We start from the raw sequence: 24,911 nt of genomic DNA, 5'->3' as shown, positions 1-24,911 counted from the left end.
TGCGCGGTAGTGCGCGGGGGCAGGCGCGGCCTCGGGCCCCCGGCACTGGCTGACCCGGCGCGTCAGCGAGGCCGCCCCCGTCGGCCCTCCCCCGGGCGGGGCCAGCCCCGACGGCGCTGAGTCAGCAACGCGAGGGGGGAGTTTTGTCCCTCCGCGGACCCCGTTTCTCCCGGCCTCAGCCTCCCCGCCGCCACCACCAAGCCGGTTTCCTTTTTCCGGCGCTCCGGGTGCGAGAGGCAGGTCCGGCGCTTTAGGCAGGGAGCCGCAGCGCAACCCCGGCGCTCGCCCGAGGACCCTGGAAGCTACCGTTACGCCGCCGGGCAGCGTGGGCGCCATGAGCAGCGCGGGTGAGGTGCCGCCGTCCCCCGCCGCGGTCCTCTCTGGAGGAGCTCCGCGGTCCCCGTGAGGCCCGGCGGCGGGGAAGGCCGGGGGCTGGGACCCTGGGCGATGGCGGGGAGGGAGCTTTCGGGGCGAGCTGGAGCGGCCTGGAGGGAGACAGCGCCTTGGAGGAGGATGCAGCTCATGGGCTTCCCCGCTGCAGCGGGCATCCCAGGATGCGCCTACGAAGTTAGATCCGGGACGCGGGAGCCCCAGATCAGCCCTCTTCCCCCTCTTTTTGGCGTTAAAATCCCGTTTTGGTCTCCCAACAGGACTGAATTCGGAGAAGGTAGCTGCTCTGATACAGAAACTGAATTCTGATTCCCAGTTCGTACTTGCCCAGAATGTCGGGACCACCCACGACCTGCTGGACATCTGTCTGAAGCGGGCCACGGTGCAGCGCGCGCAGCATGTGTTCCAGCACGCGGTGTCCCAGGAGGGCAAGCCAGTCACCAACCAGAAGAGCTCAGGTGTGGGCTTCAACTTCTCCCATACTTTCCTTGACCTTCCTGACAGCGTCCCATTTTGGTGTCTTACTTGAGAGTGGTCTTAAATTCGTACTGAAAGAACTGGTTGTAAATTCTTAGAGAGTGAGGCACAGGTACAGGCAGGTCTAAGAACATTACCAATGTGGTTTGTTTTGGTGTTCTGTGGCTTGTTAGCACATGTGGTTAGAATACTAAAGTGACATGTCCACGAGTATACGTTTGAGTGTAATTGACTATATTATGTTCCGATGTTTTGTGGTTTGTAGCCCATGTTTTGGAGATACATGGTTTTGGTCACAAAACAGAATATGTGAAAAGGTTCATATCCTTGGAGGACTCCCCAGAAACGCCCTGAAGGCCCTATACTATGAAATAGAAAAGACACAATGTAATTACATTAAAATGTCATCAGATGTTACTTTTAAATTTGTTTCTTGGTTACAGTTGAAGCTAATGTGCTGATGGGCTCAGTTCCCACCAGTAGATCAATTTGTAATACAGAAAAAAGTTCTATTCTCATGCCTTACTAGTCAAGAAGTCTCGTTTTGCTATCTGCTTTCTAGCACCACTCTCAGAAAAAAAACAGGTATAGTGAAAGATTGGATATCCAACAATCTAAATAAGGAGCACATTCTCACAACAAAATTGTACTAAAAGGATTTTTTTAAAGTCTTTATCTACTTGAAGACCCCCAGTCTATCTATATGGACAGGAAGCACATCAGTGCTTGTTTAGAGTCGGTCAGAACTCACAAAGCACACATTTAACTTGAGTACATTTTATTGTATGTACATTTTACCTGAATAAAGTTGATTTTTTAAATGTTAAGGAAAAAATCAAGACCTTACAATAATTAATGTTTTGCTCTAGAAGAAAGTGCTTGGAGTGGTATGGGCTCTCAGGCTACAGATGATACAGTTAGTAATGTCACAGTGGTCCTACATAGTTTAGATTGCAGTGACTTGTTAGGGAACAGGTCAGGTCTTACACATTTTGCAGTGTCACTTTTATATACAAAAGATCCAAATAGCATGTGAGCTGTGTAGTTTATTTTCATGCAGTTTTCACATCACCAGTGCATCCAGATCCCTTCTACTAGAAATATATAGCATATAGAAGAGAGGTGACATACAGGTAAATCTAAGGTAAAGACTAATAGTAAGGCACTGGTGACTTTCAAAAAACACTGTAGTTAACTAGAGTTTTCTTCTTGTTACAAAATTATTTTTGTTTAATGTAGAATATTTGCAAATACCAAGTGAATATTTTTCCTGTATATTTGTCAGGTCTGTGTGTGTGTGTGTGTGTGTGTGTGTGTGTGTGTGTAATGTGGATTGATACCTTATGCATTGTTATGTAAGCTACCTATCTTTTTCACTTACCAATATATTATAAACGTATTTTCATATTAGTAAAAAAGTTATACCCAATACAAGTCAAAGATTTTCCCTCAGAATTTTCCTTCAGAAAAGAGATAATTTCCCTATATTTAAGACCTTAAAGGATTTTTCTAGTGGGCGCTCTCAGTTACTTTATTTTGAAGTAGAGTACAATTTGGAGAAGACGTTACTCTGAAAAACCTCAGATGCGTACTACCTTTGCATGCTTACAGAGATCCTTTGATTGAATCAGCTTTTTTTAAAAGGCGACAAATTAGAATAAATTGATGTTGCATATCATTGTAAATAGACCTTTTAAAGATCATGTAAGTCAGAACAGGAAGTGGTGATAATGGAGTTTGTGATTATACACATACAGGACAAATGAAGAATCTGATTATATAGTTGATGCTTGGCATAGAATTTTCAGGGACAGCATCATGCATGGATTCAAAACATTGACTCAAACATACTAGAGGAAGAGAGATGACGTGTGCTGACTGAAAGAGTGGATCTAATGATGGCACAGACACTGATGGCTAGGTACATGTGAAGAGTATGAATCAGTGTGGAAATGAAATGTGAAGTAGGAAAAACAGTACTTCTAAATCAATTTATGTTAACATGATTTTAAGTATATATTTAAATTTATAAAATATTGGCCGGGTGCTGTGGCTCATGCCTGTAATCCTAGCACTCTGGGAGACGGAGGCAGATGGATCACTTGAGGTCAAGAGTTCGAGACCAACCTTGCCAACATGGCAAAACCCTGGCTCTACTAAAAGTACAGAAATTAGGTGGGTGTGGTGACACGCATCTGTAATTCCAGCTACTCAGGAGGCTGAGACATGAGAATCAGGAGGCGAAGTTTGCAGCGAGCTGAGATTGCACCACTGCACTCCAGCCTGAGTGACAGAGTGAGACTCTGTCTCCTAAAAAAAATTTATTAAAATATTATGGGTAGACAATTTACTATTCCTATATGTTTCGAAGTGTTTATAAAATCCAGTTAGGGAAATATCTCCACTTTTTTGGCTTATCACTAGGAGAATGGAGTATTGACTTACGTTAAGGTCAGCCTATACGGAAGCATATACAATCACCCTATATTGAAGCATATTGGAACGCATATTCCAGATTAAAGGGTAGGGGTTTTTTATTTTTTATTTATTTTTTGAGACGGAGTCTCCCTCGGTCACCCAGGCTGGAGTACAGTGGCACCATCTCGGCTCACTGCAACATCTGCTTCCTGGGTTCAAGTGATTCTCCTGCCTCAGCCTCCTGAGTAGCTGGGATTACAGGTGCTCGCCACCTTGCCCGGCTAATTTTTGTATTTTTAGTAGAGACAGGGTTTCACTATGTTGGCCAGGCTGGTCTCGAACTCCTGACCTCAGGTGATCCACCCGCCTCAGCCTCCCAGAGTGCTGGGATTACAGGCGTGAGCCACCGCCGGATGGGTAGGGACTTTTTAAAGCTTTTGCTAGGTACTGCCAAATTGCATTCAGGTATTTTATGCCTATTTAGATTCCTATCGAGATTGATAATGATGTTTATTTCCCCAAATGAAATAAGAAATGATCTTTCCCCACTTAACAGGTGTCTTTATCATTAACTTTTACAACTGCTTCTTTGTCATTTGTATCTTTTTTGGCCACTGAATGATCTATTTGTGGTCTCTGTTCACAGTTTTCTAGCTATGTTTCTTTTTCTAATGTGATTTTCTTGGGTGATATGTAATGGATTCTTTATTTTATATGTAAAGAGTGTTTTTGTGTTAAAGATATTAAACCTTTGCACATATATTGCTAATAATAATTACCACCTTTCTTGTTTTGTTTTTAATTTTTCTGCTCTTTCTGATTTACTCTTTCTGAATTGTCCAGATCTTGTCATGAGTTCATTGGTGGGAAATAACAGTTGGAGCAGTGCAGTCTGTGTGAACCCTCATAATTTCTTGATGTGCTTTCTTGTTTCAGGGCGATGCTGGATCTTTTCTTGTCTGAATGTTATGAGGCTTCCATTCATGAAAAAATTAAATATTGAAGAATTTGAGTTTAGTCAATCTTACCTCTTTTTTTGGGACAAGGTAGGGGACGGATCTGGCAAGATTCTTTTTGTATTGATTTCAGCGTTGGTAGAGACTGCCTCTTCATTTGTTGCTTTTCCATTTATACCCTGCCCTTTCATAATGGGTGAGACACCTTTTATTCTGACTTCCAGAGTATCAAAAGTTGACTCTTTCAAAGGCAAGAACTGTTTTTGGTTGGTAGGTGGCTATATTTTGCTTGTCTATTTAAAATTTTAAATTTTATATTCAATATTCAATTCAGTGTATCTCCCTTTTTAACATCTTTTTAGGTTATTTGTTCTTTTCTAGGACCTAATTTCCCTTCTCAAGTACTTGTCTGAAAAACAGTAAATAATGTTATTTCATTATTTATTTATTTATGTATTTATTTATTTATTTTTTGAGACCGTCTCACCCTGCCACCTGGGCTAGAGGGCTGTGGCACAATCTCAGCTCACTGTAACCTCTGCCTCCCGGGTTCAAGCCGTCCTCTCAACTCAACCTCCCAAGTAGCTGGAATCACAGGCACATGCCACCATGCCCAGCTAATTTTTGTATTTTTAGTAGAGACAGGGCATTTCACCATGTTGGCCAGACTGGTCTCGAACTCCTGACCTCAAGTGATCTGCCTGCCTTGGCCTCCTAAAGTGCTGGGATTACAGGTGTGAGCCACCACTCCTGGCCATATTCCATTTCCTAATCTTCAAAATGTATATTACTGGCCTGGTTTAGTGGCTCATGCTTGTAATCCCAGCACTTTGGGAGGCTGAGGTGAGAGGATTGCTTGAGCCCAGGAATTCGAGACCAGTCTGGACGTGGCAAAACCCCGTCTCTACAAGAAATACAAAAATTAGCCAGGTGTGGTGGTGCACACCTGTCCCCCCAGCTACTTGGGAGGCTGAGGTAGGAGGATTGCTTGAGCCCAGGAGGTTGAGGCTGCAGTGAGATTGTACCACTGCACTGCAGTCTAGGCAACAGAGCATGACCCTGTCTAAAAATAAATAAATAAATAAACAAAATATATATTACATAGGTGCTCATTAAATGTTTATTGATTAAAGACTTTAGATATCAGGTTTTGTTTTAGCATTGAAATGTAAACACTGTACACATATACGCAATATATTGGAATACATACACAAGTATAAGAAACTTCACATATTCTGATGAAGTCAGATACTGATGTTTATTTACCAATTTTAGTTTAAAAATACTTATGGTTCTTGTTTCAGCATCACAAATACCCAAACTGGAGTGATACAGAAAAGATGAGCATGACCTCTATACAAGGATGACATGTAAATTCACGAAGGGTTCATGTTTTTAAAAATAAAACAAAAAACTATTATGTTGATTCCTTAGTAATTCCAAGACTCCCATTCTGTTGATAATGCCAGTAAAATTACTAACTCTTTTTTCTTTTAATTTTATTTAACTTTCTTTACTCTTTAGGTTGAGCGCTGTTATTTCTTCTTGAACGCTTTTGTGGACACAGCCCAGAGAAAGGAGCCTGAGGATGGGAGGCTGGTGCAGTTTTTGCTTATGAACCCTGCAAATGATGGTGGCCAATGGGATATGCTTGTCAATATTGTTGGTAAAAGTTCTTTCTTTAATGGAACTGAAACTCAGCGTGATTAAGTAAGCCTGTAGTTAGACATGGGCCATTTCTTTGGTGGTTATGTACAGAGTAGAATTGGTCTCCAAGAAGGTTATATCGTTATTTCTGAGAACCTTTAGTTCACATTCTCACCTATAAAGTGCCTTTCTTAAATGAGGAGTAAGGAGAGAGCTACTGTGAAGGATGGGTTGGAGAAGAAAAGGTAGTATTAAGTAGAACTAATTTTCCATGAAAAAATTGTTTTCTTCTCCATTGATGTAATCAGGAAACACGTGAAAACTGTAGCTGTTTTAAAATGTCTTCAAAACATCTTTTGGGGAAATCTCATCATGCTGAGCACTTCACAAAAGTATGATAGATACACTTCATCTTGACCAAAAGGCTGAGAAATGACAAAGCATAGTAGATAAAAAGAATAGAATTAATTCTAACATAGACAGATAAATATGCACATTAAAAACCTACTTAGGCTGAGTAAGGTGGCTCAGGCATGTAATCCTAGCACTTTGGGGGACCAGGGCAGGAGGATTGCTCAAGCCCAGGAGTTCAGTACCAGCCTGGGTAACATAGTGGGACCCTGTCTCTACAGAAAATAAAAAAATTAGCTGCACATGGTATCATGCGCCATAGTTGTGCTACTCAGGAGGCCAAGCCTGGGAATTCAAGGCTGCAGTGGGCCAGGATTGTGTCACAGCACTCCAGTCTGAGTGACAGAGCAAAACTCTGTTTAAAAAAAAAACAAAAACAAAAAAACCCTGCTTAATAATATGAAGTATAAGATTTTCTGAATTAAGCCAGCAAAATATGGCCTATTTTTTGAAACAATCACTATTTTTGCCAGGGTTTCTAATCTTTTACCTTATTTAACACTGAAATTTGTTTTCTTTTAGAAAAATATGGTGTTATCCCTAAGAAATGCTTTCCTGAATCTTATACAACAGAGGCAACCAGAAGGATGAATGATATTCTGAATCACAAGGTACAATATATGAAGCAGGGTTGGATTGAGTTTAGTGTACTTTCCTTAAAACTTACTTTTTAGAAGGGGTTCCTGGGTATTTCAGTGTATACTGTTTGTGTACAAGATAACTATTGATGTCAATGTCTGTCAAAAGCAATGTAGCTACATAATAACTTTAAAAATAATTAATATTAGAGGGTTTTTGCTTTTAAAAAACTTCCACTTTTATTTCTGTTGATGTTAATGTCTTCTTAGGGGGATAGTTAGGAAATAAAGTCCCATGTCCAATTAATACTGGCCGCAAGCACTCAGGATGCTGTGTCTCTCACTTGGTTCCAGTGGAGGTGGACTAGAACTGCTTTATGTGCTAGTAAAACCAAAAGAACTATTCGCAAGATTCCTTAAAGAGTGTGCTGTGTTCTGAGACTTCCCCAGACCACATCAATGTGGTTTATCCACCCACTAAAGATTTGTTGTAGTTATTGAACTGCTTTTTATTTGCTTCATTATCTTAATGAATCATTGTGTCTTCTCTACATAACCAGTTTTCCCGAGGAGAATTATAATTCCTACGGGGATGCTGCTTTTCTAGCCAGGCCTCGTTTTTGAGAACTAGGAGTTGCCAGAATCTGCTGTCCTAATCCATGAGGCCAAAATTGGATTTTTCATCTCCCTGGGAGAAAGATTACATTTTAAAATAAACTATAGGTGTGTCTCCCCAACATTAGAAGTGGGCTATTTTCCACCCTGGAAACGCTGGGGATTTTTATCGAAAGGCTAAAAGATCATTAATAATATGACATTTGATTCCATTTGAAGTGAGAGCAACAGCTTCTTTAGCACTGCGGTTAAATTTCAGACTCACCTTTATCTTAGTGAAAAAATGAAATGAAAAAATGAAAATTTTATTGGGGGCTGGCATAACCATAGTCATAGTCAGTTGGCAGAGAAGGAAAAATGGACAGCTATTGAAATTCTTAAGTAAAAATCTACTAGAGTAACATAGTGGCATAATTGTCTCCTGCTTTTTCTGAGTGATAGGCATTATGTAATCATGTGTTTTCCCCATGCCCAGACACATAAAACATCTTTATATGATGTTTGCAGAGCAGGAGCAGTTCCATCTAGTATTTTGGAGGAATAATGTATGCCTTTGCTCCTTATGGAAAGCATTTTTAGCTATGTGTTTAAGTGGACAAGTTGAAGAAAAACACATTTGCCTTTATGAACTTTGCCACGGGTCTGGCCTGAGTTATACTTCAAAATAGAACTTGCGTTGGTCTATGAGACTCATTTAGATTGAATTTGGGTAACTGTTGGAGTGCTGAATAAGTTTCTGTCATAGATGAGAGAATTCTGTATACGACTACGGAACCTGGTACACAGTGGAGCAACCAAAGGAGAAATCTCAGCCACACAGGATGTCATGATGGAGGAGGTAATAACAAAATTTGGATTTTTTTGTGACCCTTCTAAACAACTCTCAGAATATTCCCATCTATTAAACTAATGATTAGGAAGCTTTAGTCATGGCAACGAACATTTAGTTGAATTGAAAATTACTTATTTTACACTGAAAAAACTGAGATTAAAACTTACTTTGCCTTTTAGTATAGGACTTGGGCTTAGGTTTTCTAATGGCTGGTTGAGTGGTCTGTATAATCATTCTTTTATCATTTCATAAATGCTAAATACGCTCTATGAGTTTGGCACTGAGGAAACAGGTGAGAAAGACATAGTCACTGCTCTTAAAGAGCTCAGTCTCTTGGGAAAAACACATCTATAATTAGAATAAATCCTATGCTAGATGTGTAAAACTGATTTGGTGGTCATAGAGCAGGAAGTGACTAGCTCAGTGAGCTGAAGGTTTCATAGGGAAGATAGCTCTTGAAAGAGTAGTCAGAATTTACCAGGTAGATAACAAGACCATTCTAGGCAAAAGGAATTATATGAACAGTGCCATGAACAGAGATAGAACCTTCAGGGAATCGTGTGGCTGAAACATAACTTTTGTCAGTATGATGGGTAGCAAATTAAGCTAGAAAGGCAGAGATATAAGGGATGTTGGATAGATGCCAGAACATTTGGCTTCTTTCTGTAGAAATAAAGACAGGGAGTTATTGATGGTTATATTTGTTAAAATAATGTATGTAAAAACATTTTGGAAAATGTAAAAATCACTAAAATATGTGGTGGTAATATTATTTATGATCAAGACAGTTAAGAATCTTTATTATTAATACTATCCATGTCCAGAATGAATATGCATAAAACTGAAATTGGTTTGAGGAAAGAATAAATGTTTGTCAGCCAGTGGGCCCTTAATTAGGCTTCGTTTCAAGACTATGGAGTTAAAATGGCCTACTTTTTTTTCCACTGCGGTGGAAAACACGCAGTGTTTCACTCCTGTTTTCCTTTAAATTTTAGAGACGCAGCATAGTGGAGTAGTGGAGGGTGTAATCTCTGAAGTCAGGCTATCTGAGTTCTAGTCTTCTCATTACTTAATAGCCATATATCCTGGGACAAGTTCCTTAAGCTCTAAAGACTCCGTTCATGTTTAACATGTCTAGCCTAGTGCTTGACACAATAGCTGTTTCTTAAATATTTGTTGAGTGGACGAATGCAGAAATTTCATTTACCAAATGCATTTAAATAATCTCATTTTTATCTCTTAAATTCTTATGGAAGAGAGGCATCTTAGTATAGTAGGAAAAAAATAGGCTTTGGAGTCAGACATACATGGGTTTAAATTCTGACTCTTTTACTTAACAGTCTGTGATCCTAGGTAAACCTGTCTGAGATTCAGTTCAGGATCTGAAATATTTTCCTTATTGGATTTTTGGGGAATCTGTCTTGCAGAGGCTATATCTGCTACATAATTTGCCTTTATTTAGGGTTAGATTAAGATGGTGGGGGCCAGGCACAGTGGCTCACGCTTGCAATCTCAGCACTTTGGGAGGCTGAGGCGGGCGGATCACAGGGTCAGGAGATCAAGACCATCCTGGCCAACATGGTGAAACCCCGTCTCTACTAAAATACAAAAAATTAGCCAGGTGTGGTGGTGTGCGCCTGTAGTCCCAGCTACTTGGGAGTTTGAGGCGGGAATCACTTGAACCGAGGAGGCGGAGATTGCAGTGAGCCGAGATCATGCCGCTCATTCCAGCCTGGCAACAGAATGAGACTCCATCTCAAAAAAAAAAAAAAAAAAGATGGGGGCATAGTAGGAATGAGGGTTCTGCAAACAGTTATGGGAAAGGGCCTAGATAATACTTGCTGTAGATCATAAGCATCCTTTTGGCCTTTGATGTTTGCTTAATGATCTTTGAACTAATGATGTGTCTAAGATTGATGTCCTCATCATTTGTAGAGCATGGTAATTGGCTGATAAGAATTAGGGCAGATATGTTTCACATGTTTTTTTCCTCCCCTACTCCTGCCTCTGAGAAATAGTAACATCCAACTTTACCAAGTCCTGAGTATGAGTATTTTATAGGATTATTTACTTAATGATTCTGCCTAAACTATTTACTACAGAATTCTGTAAGGGTTTTTTCCCCCTTAGAGACAGAGCTCACTTTGTTGCCCAGGCTGGAGTGCAGAGGCGCAGTCATAGCTTACTATTACCTTCAACTCCTGGGCTCAAGTGCTACTTCAGCCACCCAGGTAGCTGGGACTACAGGTGCATGCCACCATGCCCAGCTCATTTATTTAAAAAATTGTGTAGAGATTCAGTCTCACTATGTTTCCCAGGCCTATCTCCACCACCTGTGTTCAAGCAATCCTCCCACCTCAGCCTCTCAAAGATTGCATATATTATAAAGTGTGAGCCACCATGCGTGGCCCTGTATATAAGGTTTTAAAATTTTTACAATCCCCCAGATGACTTCTTTTCATTGAACCTGACTCTTTGGTAATGAAGAATCTAGCTGCAGTTTTAAAGCCACAAATTAGTACCTATGATTTGTGTAACCTTGTAGGCAAGTCAAAATGATGACTTAATCAACAACCATGAAGCTCAGATAGCTTTGAATAAAATGTGTTTATGCTAAAGGCATTCTTACTGAGAAGTGAGGTGTAGACTGCTTGTTGAGATGACAGGCAAGGCAGATTTGTTTTGGAGATGTGTGGTTACCTCTATTGCAATGTTATCTCAGTGTCCATTTTTTTAGCCTGCAGATCCCCTTAAGATTATTAATGTGTTCTCAGTTGGGCGCAGTGGCTCATGCCTATAATCCCAGCACTTTGGGAGGTCGAGGCAGGTGGATCACTTGAGGCCAGGTGTTCAAGAACAGCCTGGCCAACATGGCAAAACCCCGTCTCTACTAAAATACGAAAAAAATACCTGGGCGTAGTGGTGCACGCCTGTAATGCCAGCTGCTTGGGCAGCTGAGACACGAGAATCACTGGAACCCCGCATGTGGCAGAGACCAAGATTGTGCCACTGCACTCCAGCCTGGGTGCCAGAGCAAGGCTCTGTCTCAAAAACAAAACAAAACAAAAAAACTTTGTCTGTTAAAAAGCAAAACATAGCCAGGCATGGTGGTAACACTTGTAAATTTTTTGTTTTGTAACAAAAAGAATTCTCTTTTTTGTTTTGTGACACTTGTAGTGCCAGCTACTTGGGAGGCTAAGGCAGATCACTTGAGTCCACATGCCCAGGAGTTCAAGTGCTACCTGGACAACACAGTGAGACCTCATTTCTAAAAATCAATCAATCAGTCAATCAAAGACCAAAAACAATATTTGTCGGTGCCACAAAAAGGGAAAAGAAGCCATTATGATTGACTTAGGAAATTCTATAGCAGTGGCTCTCAGCTATTAAAAACAATATATAGGCCTAACTTGTCCCAGATCCACAAAGTCAGTTTCCCTGAGAATAGGACCTAGTTATCTGCATTTTTATTTTAAAGACATCTTTGATTAAAAAATATTTTTTTAACATCAAATATATAAAATGTTCAGATGTGGTGGCATATGCTAGAAGGAGGCTGAGGTGGGAGGATCACTTGTGCCCAGGAGTTCTAGGCTGCAGTGAGCTATGATTGTCACCACTGCATTTCAGCTTGAGTGACAGAGCGAGACCCCATCTCAGAAACAAAAAATTTTTCAGGATATATTTTGGAAGTGAAGCTGTCAGGACTTGCTGATGAACTGGATGTGGAGGACGAGGAAAAGTACTGGGATAACGTCCTGGGATCTTGAAGGGTGGACTTACAGATAGGAAAGAAGGCTTTTTGGCAATTAGGGCAGTGTGAGGGAACCAATGTGTAGAAAAGGATAGCAGGTGTGAATGAGAGAAATAATAATTGAAGAAGCAAGGTTTTGGAAGAGAGAAAGAGTAGATGTGGTCTAAAGTAGTGCCGTCAGACTTTAATGTGCACATGAATCACCTTGGGATCTTGTTAAGATGCAGATTGATTCAGTAGGTGTGGGGTGGGGCCAGATAGTCCACATTTCTGTTTCTTTCTTTGATATAAACACCTCTAGAAGTAATCTCAAGATCATTTAACTATTATCATCTATATGAGTTCATTCCCTTTAACATCACAGAAGTGCCTATACTTTTAAAGTGTACCCTTTTATGTCTTTCTGTGCCCGAAAACATATTTAATGCCTCCAGAAGGCATCTGCTTTTTTGCCTGCTTTTGCAAGCTTAGGTGTTTTACTTTAAAAAACAAAAAACAAACAGGTCTTTGCCCTTCCTTCATTCCCTACCAGAAAGTAGTAGAGAGCTGTCTTCCCTTCTCCTCTTCCTCTGTGAATAAATAGTCACTAAGGTAGGTTCCTTACTCCTTCTCTCCTATAACTGGCTCATTGACCCACGGCACTGAACCTTTTTCAGAGTTGAGCTGTTTTCTGTGACTGCTTTAGTGTTCTCGTGAGCATTCTATTCTTTGATCAATAGGTTGTTTTACCCTTGAGACTATTTTCTCCATCAGTAAAACTGAAAAAAGCTGGGGTAGGCTGTGCACGGTGGCTCGTGTCTATAATCCCAGTGCCTTGGGAGGCCAAGGCAGGAGGATCACTTGAGCACAGGAACTTGAGACCAGCTTGGCCAACACAGAGAGACCCCATCTCTACAAAAAAAATGAAAAAATTAGCTGGATGTGTTGGTGCGTGCCTGTAATCTTAGCTACATGGTAGGCCGAGGCGAGAGGATCACTTGAGCCGAGGAGTTCAAGGTTGCAGTGAGTGCAGTGAGCTATGATTGTACCACTGCACTCCAGTCTGGGCGACAGAGTGACACCCTGTCTCTTAAAAAATAAGTTGGGGTAAATGATTGTAGGGCTTTGCATTTTATATAATAGAAGTAACTAATGTTTTTACAGTGCTTTAGACTTGACTGTACTACTTTCTCAACAACCCAGTATTGCAAATACAAATGAAGACTTAAGAATCTGTCTCTTCTGCGGTGGTGTCAAGCACTGAAATCTTTTAGCCTTAACAGTGGAAAGGTGAAACTAGACACAGATAATAAGAACCTAGAGTGCTAGCATGAGAGTTCGCCCCAGTTCAACAGGCAATGAGAAGTCAGGAAGATTTTTGAGCAGAAGAATGACATGAAGTTTTGCTGTCTTTCAAGTAGTTTGGTTGTCATCTTCGAACTACCTTACTATTCTAACCTCTCCTTCTTTCTGTGTCTGCCTGTAGCTGCCTTAAAAAACTGTTTCAGGTTCTCCGGCTTCTAAGATTTATGCCTTACTCTCAACTGCTGCATCTTTCCTTCTTCCTCTCATTTGATGTCTGTCTTGGGTATGGGAATTAACTAAGTCCTGTATCATTTGTCTTTAAGTTGGGATCTACACTTTCTTTCCCCTTATTTCATGTCTCATTCTTTTACCTTTCTCTCCGGATTCCACTTCTTTTACCGTGTTGTACTTCAGCAAGTCGTTTAAAATAAACAGATCCTCCATTAGAGAGATTTATTTTTTTTATTTTTTTGAGATAATGTCTTGCTCTGTTGCCCAGGCTGGAGTGCAGTGTTACGAACACAGCCCACTGCAGCCTCAACCTCCCAGGCTCAAGTTATCCTCCCACCTCAGCCTCCCAACATGCTCGGATTACAGGCATGAGCCGCTGCATCTGGCCTGAAAATATTTTTAGAGATCGGTTACAATGGAGCTCCTTTATAAAATGAGACTTGAGAGGAAAGACCCTTCTTTATAATTCACCTTCTTATGAAATATGTTTAAACTGGAAATAGGGCTTGGACCTTTCTGGCACCAGCTGCAGTTTTTCCAGTTATAGGTTGCTAGAAAGGGACTATATATAATCCACATTGTTGTAGGTTAGTTTAAGTTCCCTATTTAATTAGCTAAAGATACAAAATCTTAATCAGAAGACAAATGGCCGCAAGAGACAAGTACAGATGCACTCAGCATAGCTTCCCTTGACATACACCTGCCCCCAGGGTATCAGCGAAGGGTCTCCATCAATCAAAAAATTTAGCTCAATTTTGGGCAGGCTGTCCTTTATACTCTGGGACTTATATCACAAGTTTAGGGGACCTTTCTCAGTAATCTATATTTAAGGGAATAATTAGAAACATTGGCTGCTTCTGTTCTTTTTAAACCAGATTCAGAATTAATAGGATCACATCATTATTTGTTTAAGGAGTTGAGGAAGAGCAGAATCTGTTGCCAGGTGTCATTGAGCCATGTATATCTTTGCCTTCAGCTTTCCACCATTTTGGAAAGTCCATATTCCAAGTCCACACCCTTTATCAGTTTGGTTCTAAATTTGGTTTGAAATGACAAAAGTGCCCGGGGCTGGATGTGGGGCTGGACGTGGTGGCTCACGCCTATAATCCCAGCACTCTGGGAGGCCGGTGGATCACGTTGGCCTGGCCAACGTGGCGAAACCTTGTCTCTACTGAAAATGCAAAAAATTAGCCAGGCATGGTGGGTGGCGCATGCATGTAATCCCTGCTACTTGGGAGGCTGAGGCATGAGAAACGCTTGAACCTGGGAGGCAGAGGTTGCAGCGAGCCAAGATCATGCCACCACATTCCAGCCTGGGTGACAGAGTGAGGCTTTGTCCCCTGCTCCCCCCCACAAAAAAGGAGTCATGTGTTCGGTAAATATTTCTTAATATATGTACCTGACACTATTCTAGGCATTGGAGATTGAACAGTGAACAACGCGGAAAAGAATACCTACCTTTGTGTAGTTGATGTTCTAGTAGGGAAAGACAAGTGTATAAGACGTATAATGTGTCAGAAGATAAGTGCAATGGGGAAAAGTAAAGGAGAAAAGATGTGAAGTACTGGGATGGGAAGTGAGCAATTTCAATTAAAGTCACAAATACATTTCCCTAAATGGGCTAATTGTTGGTTTTAATATTAATTTAATGTGTAATTATATTCTGAGGGATGTGGTTGTACTCTTATTTTATTCAATTCAATATAATCTCTTGTGTTCAATGTGCAGCATCTTTTTCTGTGCTGAATGCCAAATAGATCTTGTGAGAAGCAGGTGACACTCCAGTGTTGCCCACCAGAGAGCAGACTTGGATATCTAAAGCTCACTGCCCAGGGAATGTTATTTCAGAACTGCAGAGTCTCTTATCAAAAAAATCTAGTATCAGAGACCATGGAAATTATTCTTCAGAGCATTTTTTTTTTTTTTTAATGGGAGCTTATTTAATTAACTAGTGTTGTTTGGCTCAGAGTCAGATATTCCTTACAGAGTGTTACAGACTGACTTAAGTATTAATGACTTTGGATAATTTATAGTCATAGTAAACAAATAGTATAAAGCAATGCAGCATATCTCAAGTTACAAAGTTTTACTAAAATCTAAAAGAAAGAAATATCACCCTTATCCTTACTTATGCCTTAATTATATCTATTAAAATTCAGATTTATAAAATATATGTGAAGGGCATAAGTATTGTCTTACAAAAGGACTCACTGTAGAATTCATTTAGATAGCAGAAATGCAGATTTCCTCTATTTATTTGGGAGAAGGAGGAATTTAACCCTTTTTACTTTAAATAGGGAGTCAAGTACATAATAAGGTATTTTGCAAATTATAGTGTAAAACATTTGTATTTATCTTTAGAATATGTTTAAAAGTAAACAGAAATTCACTTAGTTATCTTCATCTTAATTGGGCCTGGCCTTGTGTCTCCTTTTTTGGCCAGAGCCTGGCTGAGCTGAATTTACCACCCTTGGATAACTGAGAATTGATCGAAATGATTCCACTACTACATGTAGATACACATGTAACAATAGTTACTAGTTGAAAATACACATCATTTAGGTCTTTAAAACCTTTCTAATCTAAGTATGTTCTGACTGTACACCTTCATTGCCATTGAGTTGACCATAGTTACCAGTGGCAATGTCTTCTTCATAATGACAGATGCCTAAAGTTGTCATTTGTAGTCTTGGCACTGAGCAAATGCAAAATGACTATGAATCCCAAACAGAGCTCATTAATCCTTGGCTAGAGTAACTCAATTACAGTTGCTTATGTGATACTCTGCCTCCTTTCTGTGGTAGAAACCAACTTGAGGATATAATGTTAAAAGAGAGATGGTTTAATGACCAGATGTTCAGGCTCATAACACACACAGTAAATCTTAATAAAGGAAGGTTCTATCTTGGAAAACAGAACAAAACAAAACAACAGGCAAGCATAACTTCTTCTCTAAGTTAACTTGCTTCTGTTAAGATAGAATCACAGCAGTGAAGAACAGATTGCTCACATACACAGCAATGTGTGTGAATCTCACAGACATTATGTCAGCCAAAGGAAACCAGACACAAAAGATATGTTCTATGGATACTTTTATACGAAGTTAAAGGACAGGCAAAACTAATCAATGGTTATAAAGTAAAAATAGTGGTGATCTGGTGGAAGTTGTGGGTTATTTAACAGCAAAGGGACCAGAGAACCTCCAGAGCCTGGAAATGTTATGTATATTGATGTGAATGATGGTTACATGGGTATATATGTATGTTTTTAAAAAACGAATTGTTAGTGTGTTTTACACACTTAACATATGTTACGCCTAAGTTTAAAAGTAAGAAAAAGGAATTAGGTCACGGAGTTTGCATTTGTTGTGGGAGGTAGTAAGGAAACATTGGATCTTCAACAGGGACGTGAGTTGAGAAAAGCAGTCCTTTTAAAATTCTCCTGTGGTGATATGGAGAATGGAACAATGTTCAGATCAGCTGGTATATCTATGTCATGTCGCCAGCATTGCTAGATGCTATAAAGGACACGAAATATCCATGATCTGGTTCTTATATTTAAGAAGTGTATAATCTTTTATGAGAGACAAGTTATATGAAAACTAGAAAGTTACAGTAAATGGCAAATAGATGGACTTTGGAAACAGCATATTAAAGTCAGCCCTGAGTTCAAATCCTGATACTGCCATTTACTGGCTCTATGACTTCCGGAAAGTGATTTATTTCCCTGAACCTGGATTTCCTTATCTGTAAAAGGGGGATAATATCCACCATCTTTGTTGAGAGGCTTAAGAGATATGGTAATGAAGGATAGTACAGCAAAGTAGACAGTCAGTACATCTTCCCTTTTTAAATCCTGTAGCCAAGGAGCAATACTTTATTGTTGTTGTCATTGACAGCATGTGACTTCAGTTTAGATTGTGGTTTTCCACTTGCTGGCTGTGTGACTTTAAGTAAATTATTTGGTTTCTTTGTGTCTCAATCTCTGATTTAAAAAAAAGAAGAAAAAACAAGGTGAAGCGGAAGTGGAGGGAAATATACCTTGAGAGGGTATTACGAGAATGAAGTGGACCTAGCAAGTACATAGTATCTAGCACAAAATAGGCACACTTGGTAAATATAAAATCTGTTTCTCTTGAATGTGATAGCAGATACAAATGTGTGGCGTAAATAATGCAAGTAGTAGATGATTGGATCAGGGTGGTGACTGTGGATGCAAAAGGGAGAGGCAGATCATAGTGTTATGTTTTTAAAAAGAAGGACATTTGATATAGAAGATGAAATATTTTATTCTGTCCTTGTGCAGGGTGTATCTCTTTTTCTATTTTTGCATTGCTTTTTTTTTTTTTTTTTTGAGATGGAGTCTCGCCCTGTCACCCAGGCTGGAGTGCAGTGGCATGATCTCAGCTCACTGCAACCTCTGCCTCCTGGGATCAAGCGATTCTCCTGCCTCAGCCTCCCGAGTAGCTGGGATTATAGGCGCGTGCCACCATGACCAGCTAGTTTTTTTTTTTTTTTTTTGTATCTTTAGTAGAGACGGGGTTTCACCATGTTGGCCAGGCTGGTCTTGAACTCCTGACCTCATGATCCACCTGCCTCAGCCTCCCAAAGGGCTGGGATTACAGGCGTGAGCCACTGCACCCAGCCTTATTTACATTTCTATAAAATGAAAAAAATATAAAATATATCCTTGGATTGTAATGATGTTAACTTGAAGGTGTTGTGACATCATTAGAAAATATGTTGTCTCACAACCCAAAAAATTATACCTTATTACTAAAAGTTACTCCTCTTCTTTTTATTTTTGAGACAGGGTCCTCACTCTGTCACTCAGGCTGGAGTGCAGTGGTGTGATCTCAACTCACTGCAACCTCTGCCTCCTGGACTCAAGTGGTCAGCCCACCTCAGCCTCCTGAGTAGTTGTGACCACAGGCTCAGGCTACCACGCCTGGCTAATGTTTGTACTTTTTTTTTTTTTTAAACCATGATTCAGCCCTCAGGAGATCCTGAGAACATGTGCCCCTAATTTTTGTATTTTTTGAGATAGGGTCTTGTTCTGTCACCCAGGCTGGAGTGTAGTGGCACGATCATGGCTCACTGAAGCCTCTGCCTCCTGGGCTTAAGCGATCCTCCTACCTCAGCTTCCTGAGCAGCTGGGACTACAGGCATGAGCCACCGCGTCCAGCTGATTTTTTTCTTTTTTAAGATGGGGTTTCACTACGTTGTCCAGACTGGTCTTGAACTCCTCAGTTCAAGCGATCCTCCAACCTCAGCCTCCCAAAGTGCTGGGATTATAGGCATGAACCCCTGCACCTAGCCCTCCTCTTCTAATACTTTTAATAGGCATTGTCATCCAACTGCAGCTGAAAAATTAGTTACTTTCCTATAAGTAGAGACACCTGTTGTAATAAGGAAAACATCAATGTATAAAGGGAAGGAAATCCATTTATAAAATTTGTCATTATTTGTTACTTGAAAAATAATCAGCAGAGCAGCAACTCAGATCTTGCTGGGTATCAATGGTAGGCAGATTCTTGGCTAAGGAAGTTTTAATTTTCAGGACAAGTACTAAGCACTAAATGTTAACATTTCAGAATTGCATTGTTCACAGTGTTTATTTGAGAACTCCTAAGTTGACTGGTACCAAATCTCAGACATCAGCTTTCCAATTTTTGACGCAGTATTAGATTTCTTGTGAAATTTTTAGCTTGAATTTAGCCACTAACTTCTTGTGTTTCCTAAGCTTAAGGAAAAAGAAGAGGTGAAAAAAATAACATTTCCCCCTAGCCATTTCTCACCTTTCCTCCTCCTCTCTTCCAGATATTCCGAGTGGTGTGCATCTGTTTGGGTAATCCACCAGAGACATTCACCTGGGAGTATCGAGACAAAGATAAAAATTATCAGAAGATTGGCCCCATAACACCCTTGGAGTTTTACAGGGAGCATGTCAAGCCACTCTTCAATATGGAAGATAAGGTTGGTGAATGGCACTGGTAGTCACTGGCTGTTTACTTTCAAATGGCTGTTAATCACAGGGAATGGTATAAGATTCTTGGTTAGCATGCATGAGTATCAAACTAGACAGCAAACATTTTTCCCCACTTCCTTAGAAGTATTTTATGTAGCTAATGAAGTTGGTGGTGCCAGGATTTATCAGCCTTTCCCCAGTGTTCTCTTCAGAGACTTTTTAAACTGTAAGCCAGCAGTGATTTTAATTCCCACATACGCTCCTGTCTAGGACCAGAATCATTCTCAAGTGCAAAGACAATGAAAGTGTATCGGGTATTTCTTACCATGGAGTCAGAGCACTTTTGCACTGAGGTCCCCTTGGGGAACTCTCTTGTTGAAGTGAGCAATCTTCATTTTTCCTGTTCCCTTTAGGTCTTCCTCATCTGCCTACCAGGATGATCAGAGCCTCTTCCTTTTATTGGCTTCTTGATCCTCTTCCAAGCAGATGCCTGTCTTGTAACTTGAGAGCAGGGGCCTTGTGATTAGCTCTCCAGTTTTTCTTACTCAGTGCATGTAATTTTTCAAAATGAGTTTTGAGGGCCGGGTGCGGTGGCTCACGCCTGTAGTCCCAGCACACTGGGGGCTGTGGTGAGTGGATCACCTGAGTCTGGGAGTTTGAGACCAACCTGGCCAACATGGTGAAACTCCGCCTCTACTAAAAATACAAAAATTAGCCAGGCGTGGTGGTGCACGTCTGTAATCCCAGCTACTTGGGAGGCTGAAGCGGGAGAATCACTTGAACCCAGGAGGCAGAGGTTGCAGTGAGCCGAGATGGTGCCACAGCACTCCAGCCTGGGTGACAGAGTGAGACTTTGTCTCAAAAAAAAAATTGCTTTTGGAGCAGTTCTTGCTAGTAGGAAAAACAGGTAGATGTGTCTCCTAAGTGGGTCTCTTACAGGAATCAGAATAAGCAAGGACCTCTCTCACATGTATTTTGCCACTTTTTGTTTCTTTGTTACTTAACAATGTGGCTGTAGTACTTAGCTTGTAGGCAGAGATGATGAGCTTGATGCAAACATGAACCTAGAGGAGAGCTGTGTGTTGCTTGACATTCCTGGTTTTATGCCCTAATCAATATGTTTTTGCTCTCGATAGATTTGTTTAGTGAATGACCCTAGGCCCCAGCACAAGTACAACAAACTTTACACGGTGGAATACTTAAGCAATATGGTTGGAGGGAGAAAAACTCTATACAACAACCAGCCCATTGACTTCCTGAAAAAGATGGTTGCTGCCTCCATCAAAGATGGAGAGGTTGGTATTGTTTTTGTATTTTGCACATTGGGGTTAAAACATCTTTTACTTCTTTGGTATAATAGGAAGATGGGGTTTATGTTGACTTTCTTCCTCTCTCTTCTGTTTCTAGGCTGTGTGGTTTGGCTGTGATGTTGGAAAACACTTCAATGGCAAGCTGGGCCTCAGTGACATGAATCTGTGAGTGCAGGAAATTTAAAATAGAAAGTCATTTGTGGGTTGTTTCTGTTAGAGTGTGCTCTTGGTACAAAATGACTCTGCCGAGGTTTATCCAAAGATGAAAGTTGGCCTAACGGCGAGTCTCTTTCTTTGCATCCTGTAGAGTTTGAGGATTCATAGCAGAAACTCCACATACTTAAATACTCTAACCCGAGACATCAAGATCACAATACTTTCTATCTGAGTAGAAATCGTTGAGTGTTCCTAAAAAGCCATCCTCTATGAGAAAGACACTTTAAAAAAATAATTGACTACTGTGTAAATGTGTTCAGTACATTTGGGAATGTAATGAAAGATTTTGCAGGGCTCCCATTTGCTGTGTTACTTTAGTGGCTTTGTATTTTGTCTTTGTGACAAGTGGGACTAATTTGCATGCATACTTTAAAGCATTCCTCCTGGTCATTTATGACAATGAAGGTTAATTTGTAAATTAAATCATATAGGATTCCTTGACAGTTCACCATTCTCCATTTTAGGGTTACTTTTAAGTAGTTGTTACTTGTAGGAAGTTGAGTAAATATCTTGATAGTCAGAGAAATCTGCTAAAAAGATAATTCATGAGTTTTAAAAAATTTTGAAAGCAGGTAGATGCAACTCCCAAGTGTGTCTCTCACACTAACTAGAACACGCAAGGATATCTCTCACATGTATTTTGGCTTTTGTTTCTTTGTATTTAACAGTGTGAGTGTAGTGCTTATGCAAAAATATTCCCCAATATTTTGGGCATTATTTATTTAAATTTTAATCAGCAATGATTTAAATGAATTCAGAAACTAGTTGGTTCTACCAGCTCAAAAGAGACCAGTTTTCTAAGAAGTTACTTCAAAAGCTTTTTTCATTATTTTTAAAAGTTTTCTTGCCTCAATGACAATGTAAACTTGTCAGCTTCTGATGTGGAGAATTTATGTTTAATCATCTCCTTTTTTTCCTGCATACACTTGTGACATGTAGAGAATGGACTCCCACTGAGAGACTAAGTTCTGCATGTTCCATATTCTTTCTGAAGAGCTACAGCTAGAGCCTTATTTATTTGGAGCTGTTGAGCCCCTTCAGTTTCTTCTGAATTCCTTTTACAACCAAAAGCCAGTTTTCCCTATGATCATATTCCCTTTATTTTGTACTATCATTCTTTTTACAGCTATGACCATGAGTTAGTGTTTGGTGTCTCCTTGAAGAACATGAATAAAGCAGAGAGGCTGACTTTTGGTGAGTCACTTATGACCCACGCCATGACCTTCACTGCTGTCTCAGAGAAGGTATGACCCTCAGCATGCCTGCTGGAGTGTTTGCACAGATGGATCTACATTCTCCTGCAGACTGTTTACCCAACATAGCTTCATTTATAGTGTATATGATTTCTGTTAAAAGTTAGTTTCCAAGTAAGACATCGTACCTGCGTCACTTGGGGCTTGACTGCGTGCTTAGAGGTAATATAAAAATAGAAACTTTCTATGAAGAGAATTCGGGTCAGCAGGGAACGACCAAGTAACTGTGTAACTTTGGAAGGTCATGGTGTAAAGAGAAGTCAGCAAGGGAACTTGAGAGAAGGTAACTTCTGCTTTATAAGGAATCAAAATGTGCCCTGAAAGTGTTCATATCTTGATGATGTATGTTCAGATTTCCCTTCATTTGTCATTCAGATTCTTCTGCAGTAAAATGTCAATAACAGTAATTTGTGGACTCCATACCCATTACTAGTTATATACAGAGCTTCAGGAAATTGGATATAAAGTATTTTGAATTTCCTGTGAAATAGTGTGTATAGTAATACCGCTTTTTCTAGGATACACAGTTGGAAACAACTGAAATTTTATCTTTCGCAAATAAACTCCTCACTTCCAGTCAGTAAAAATAGATATTTTCCCCTCTATGCTCAGGGATCATCAGGAAGGAAGAACTTGAACTACTTTAATTCCTTACCACCACAAGCAAAAATATTCTCTTTCTAACCTAATTCCTGGAAACTCACAGAATAACTACCTTGCATAAATTGTTCTAGAAAATCGTTTTGGGTTTGTTTTTTTTGTTTGCTTTTTTTTTTTGAGACGGAGTCTCACTCACTCTGTCATCCAGGCTTGAGTGCTGTAGCGTGATCTCAGCTCACTGCAACCTCCACCTCTCAGGCTCAAAAGATTCTCCTGCCTCAGCCTTGTGAGTAGCTGGGATTACAGGCGCCTGCCACCACGCCCAGCTGATTTTTTGTATTTTTAGTAGAAATGGGGTTTTGCCATGTTGGCCAGGCTGGTCTCAAACTCCTGACCTCAGGTGATGTGCCCACCTCGGCTTCCCAAAATGCTGGGATTACAGGCGTGAGCCATTGTGCCCGGCTAGAAAATAGTTTGATAGAGAATTGTTTTTGCTCTCCTATCCACTAGATTTATGATCTTTAAAATGTTTAGAAATATCTTAGCATATTATTATGCCACATTTTCATAACTAGCCTATCTAAAAGTCCTGATTTGTTTTTTATACTCTATGCAGAATTGTGAGTGGAATGGCGTTTTCTGTCTGTACCTTTTTCTCACCTCTTCCAACTACTTCACTTGAAGGGTGCCCTTTCAACCCCACAGCATCTAAGATCCCTGTTCTCTCTCCATATTCAAAACTTGGTCTTAAAGGTTTAATTACATTCTTGCAAATTATAAGGCTAGTGCTTTAAGTAGTAGAACTCTGAGGTATTCTCAGTTTTATATGAGATCAAACAGTATGGTATAAAGGTGCCCTGAACTTAAGAGGCAGTCTTAATGCTGATATTTCTGATCCTCATGTAGTTTTCATAAATAAATGTAAAGATTGAGGTCTTACAAACCAGCGAGCTGTTTTCCTCATTATTCCATTCGTCGATAATCTCAGCTCTGTAGTTAGCGAGACTCCCACACCAAGAAACAGGTTTTCAGGGTTACCCAGGAGAATGTGTGGAGTATAATTTGCATTACTTATGTAGATCACGAAAAGCCATTTTAAAATAGCAAAAGGTGATTTAAAAGTGTTATCACCCCAATTTAACAAAATTCTCACATTTGAATTATAAACAAACATAAAGTTAGGTTATAAAAGGTTTTTTAGACCGGGTTCAGTGGCTCATGCCTGAAATCCCAGCACTTTGGGAGGCCGAGGTGGGAGGATCACCCCAGGTCAGGAGTTTGAGACCAGCCTGGCCAACATGGCGAGACCCTGTCTCTACTAAAAATACAAAAATTAGCTGGGCATGGTGGCACAAGCATGTAATCCCAGCTATTAGGGAGGCTGAGGCAGGAGAATTGCTTGAACCTGGGAGGTGGAGGTTGCAGTGAACCAAGATCATGCCACTGCACTCCAGCCTGGGCGATGGAGTGAGATTCTGTCCCAAAGTAAATAAATAAATAATTTTTTAAAAAAGGTTTTTAGCTGGGCACTGTGTCTCACGCTTATAATCCCAGCACTTTGGGAGCCCGAGGTGGGAGGATCACTTGAGGTCAGGACTTCAAGACCAGCCTGGCCAACATGGTGAAACCCTGCCTCTACTAAAAATACAAAAATTAGCTGGGCATGGTGACATGCACCTGTAATTCCAGCTACTCTGAAGGCTGAGGCAGGAGAATTCCTTGAACCTGGGAAGCGGAGGTTGCAGTGAGACAAGATTGCACCACTGCACTCCAGCCTGGGTGACAGAGCAAGACTCTGTCTCAAAAAAATATATATAAATAAATAAATAAATAAAATACATGAAAAGGTTTTTCAAATAAGGGTGCTTTATCACTAAACTAAAGCTCTTTAAATAAATTTTTAAACTATATAGAGTTTGTTTTTGTTTGTTTTTTTTTTTGGAGACTGAGTCTTGTTCTGTTGCCCAGGCTA

At 40.3% G+C, this 24,911-nt stretch overlaps 1 protein-coding gene and 1 non-coding gene across 4 annotated transcripts in view; both read left to right on the top strand.

Annotated features, from left to right (window-relative positions):
• The first annotated feature begins 208 nt into the window (after nt 1–208).
• Nucleotides 209–24,911, top strand: part of BLMH (bleomycin hydrolase) — a 45,191-nt gene continuing 20,488 nt past the window's right edge. Inside the window, exons 1-10 of one of the 3 annotated variants that reach the window (XR_013406273.1) lie at nt 209–347; nt 651–848; nt 4,222–4,331; nt 5,766–5,907; nt 6,822–6,910; nt 8,238–8,330; nt 19,413–19,568; nt 20,697–20,855; nt 20,968–21,035; nt 22,213–23,153. Coding sequence is in view for 2 of the 3 variants with exons in the window: in XM_015118973.3 (XP_014974459.1) it covers nt 335–347; nt 651–848; nt 4,222–4,331; nt 5,766–5,907; nt 6,822–6,910; nt 8,238–8,330; nt 19,413–19,568; nt 20,697–20,855; nt 20,968–21,035; nt 22,213–22,330 (1,146 nt within the window). In the remaining variant the exon portion in view is untranslated. The remainder of the gene's footprint in view (nt 348–650; nt 849–4,221; nt 4,332–5,765; nt 5,908–6,821; nt 6,911–8,237; nt 8,331–19,412; nt 19,569–20,696; nt 20,856–20,967; nt 21,036–22,212; nt 23,154–24,911) is intronic. The other 2 variants (XM_015118973.3, XM_077970734.1) reach the window with 2 other exon arrangements.
• LOC114673256 (U6 spliceosomal RNA) lies at nt 5,537–5,639 on the top strand. Its single transcript, XR_003723983.2, has one exon. It is a non-coding gene; the product is annotated as a U6 spliceosomal RNA (small nuclear RNA).

Source organism: Macaca mulatta, chromosome 16 (assembly GCF_049350105.2).
Source record: "Macaca mulatta isolate MMU2019108-1 chromosome 16, T2T-MMU8v2.0, whole genome shotgun sequence".
NCBI lineage: Eukaryota > Metazoa > Chordata > Mammalia > Primates > Cercopithecidae > Macaca > Macaca mulatta.
This window is presented reverse-complemented; position numbering and strand designations above follow the sequence as displayed.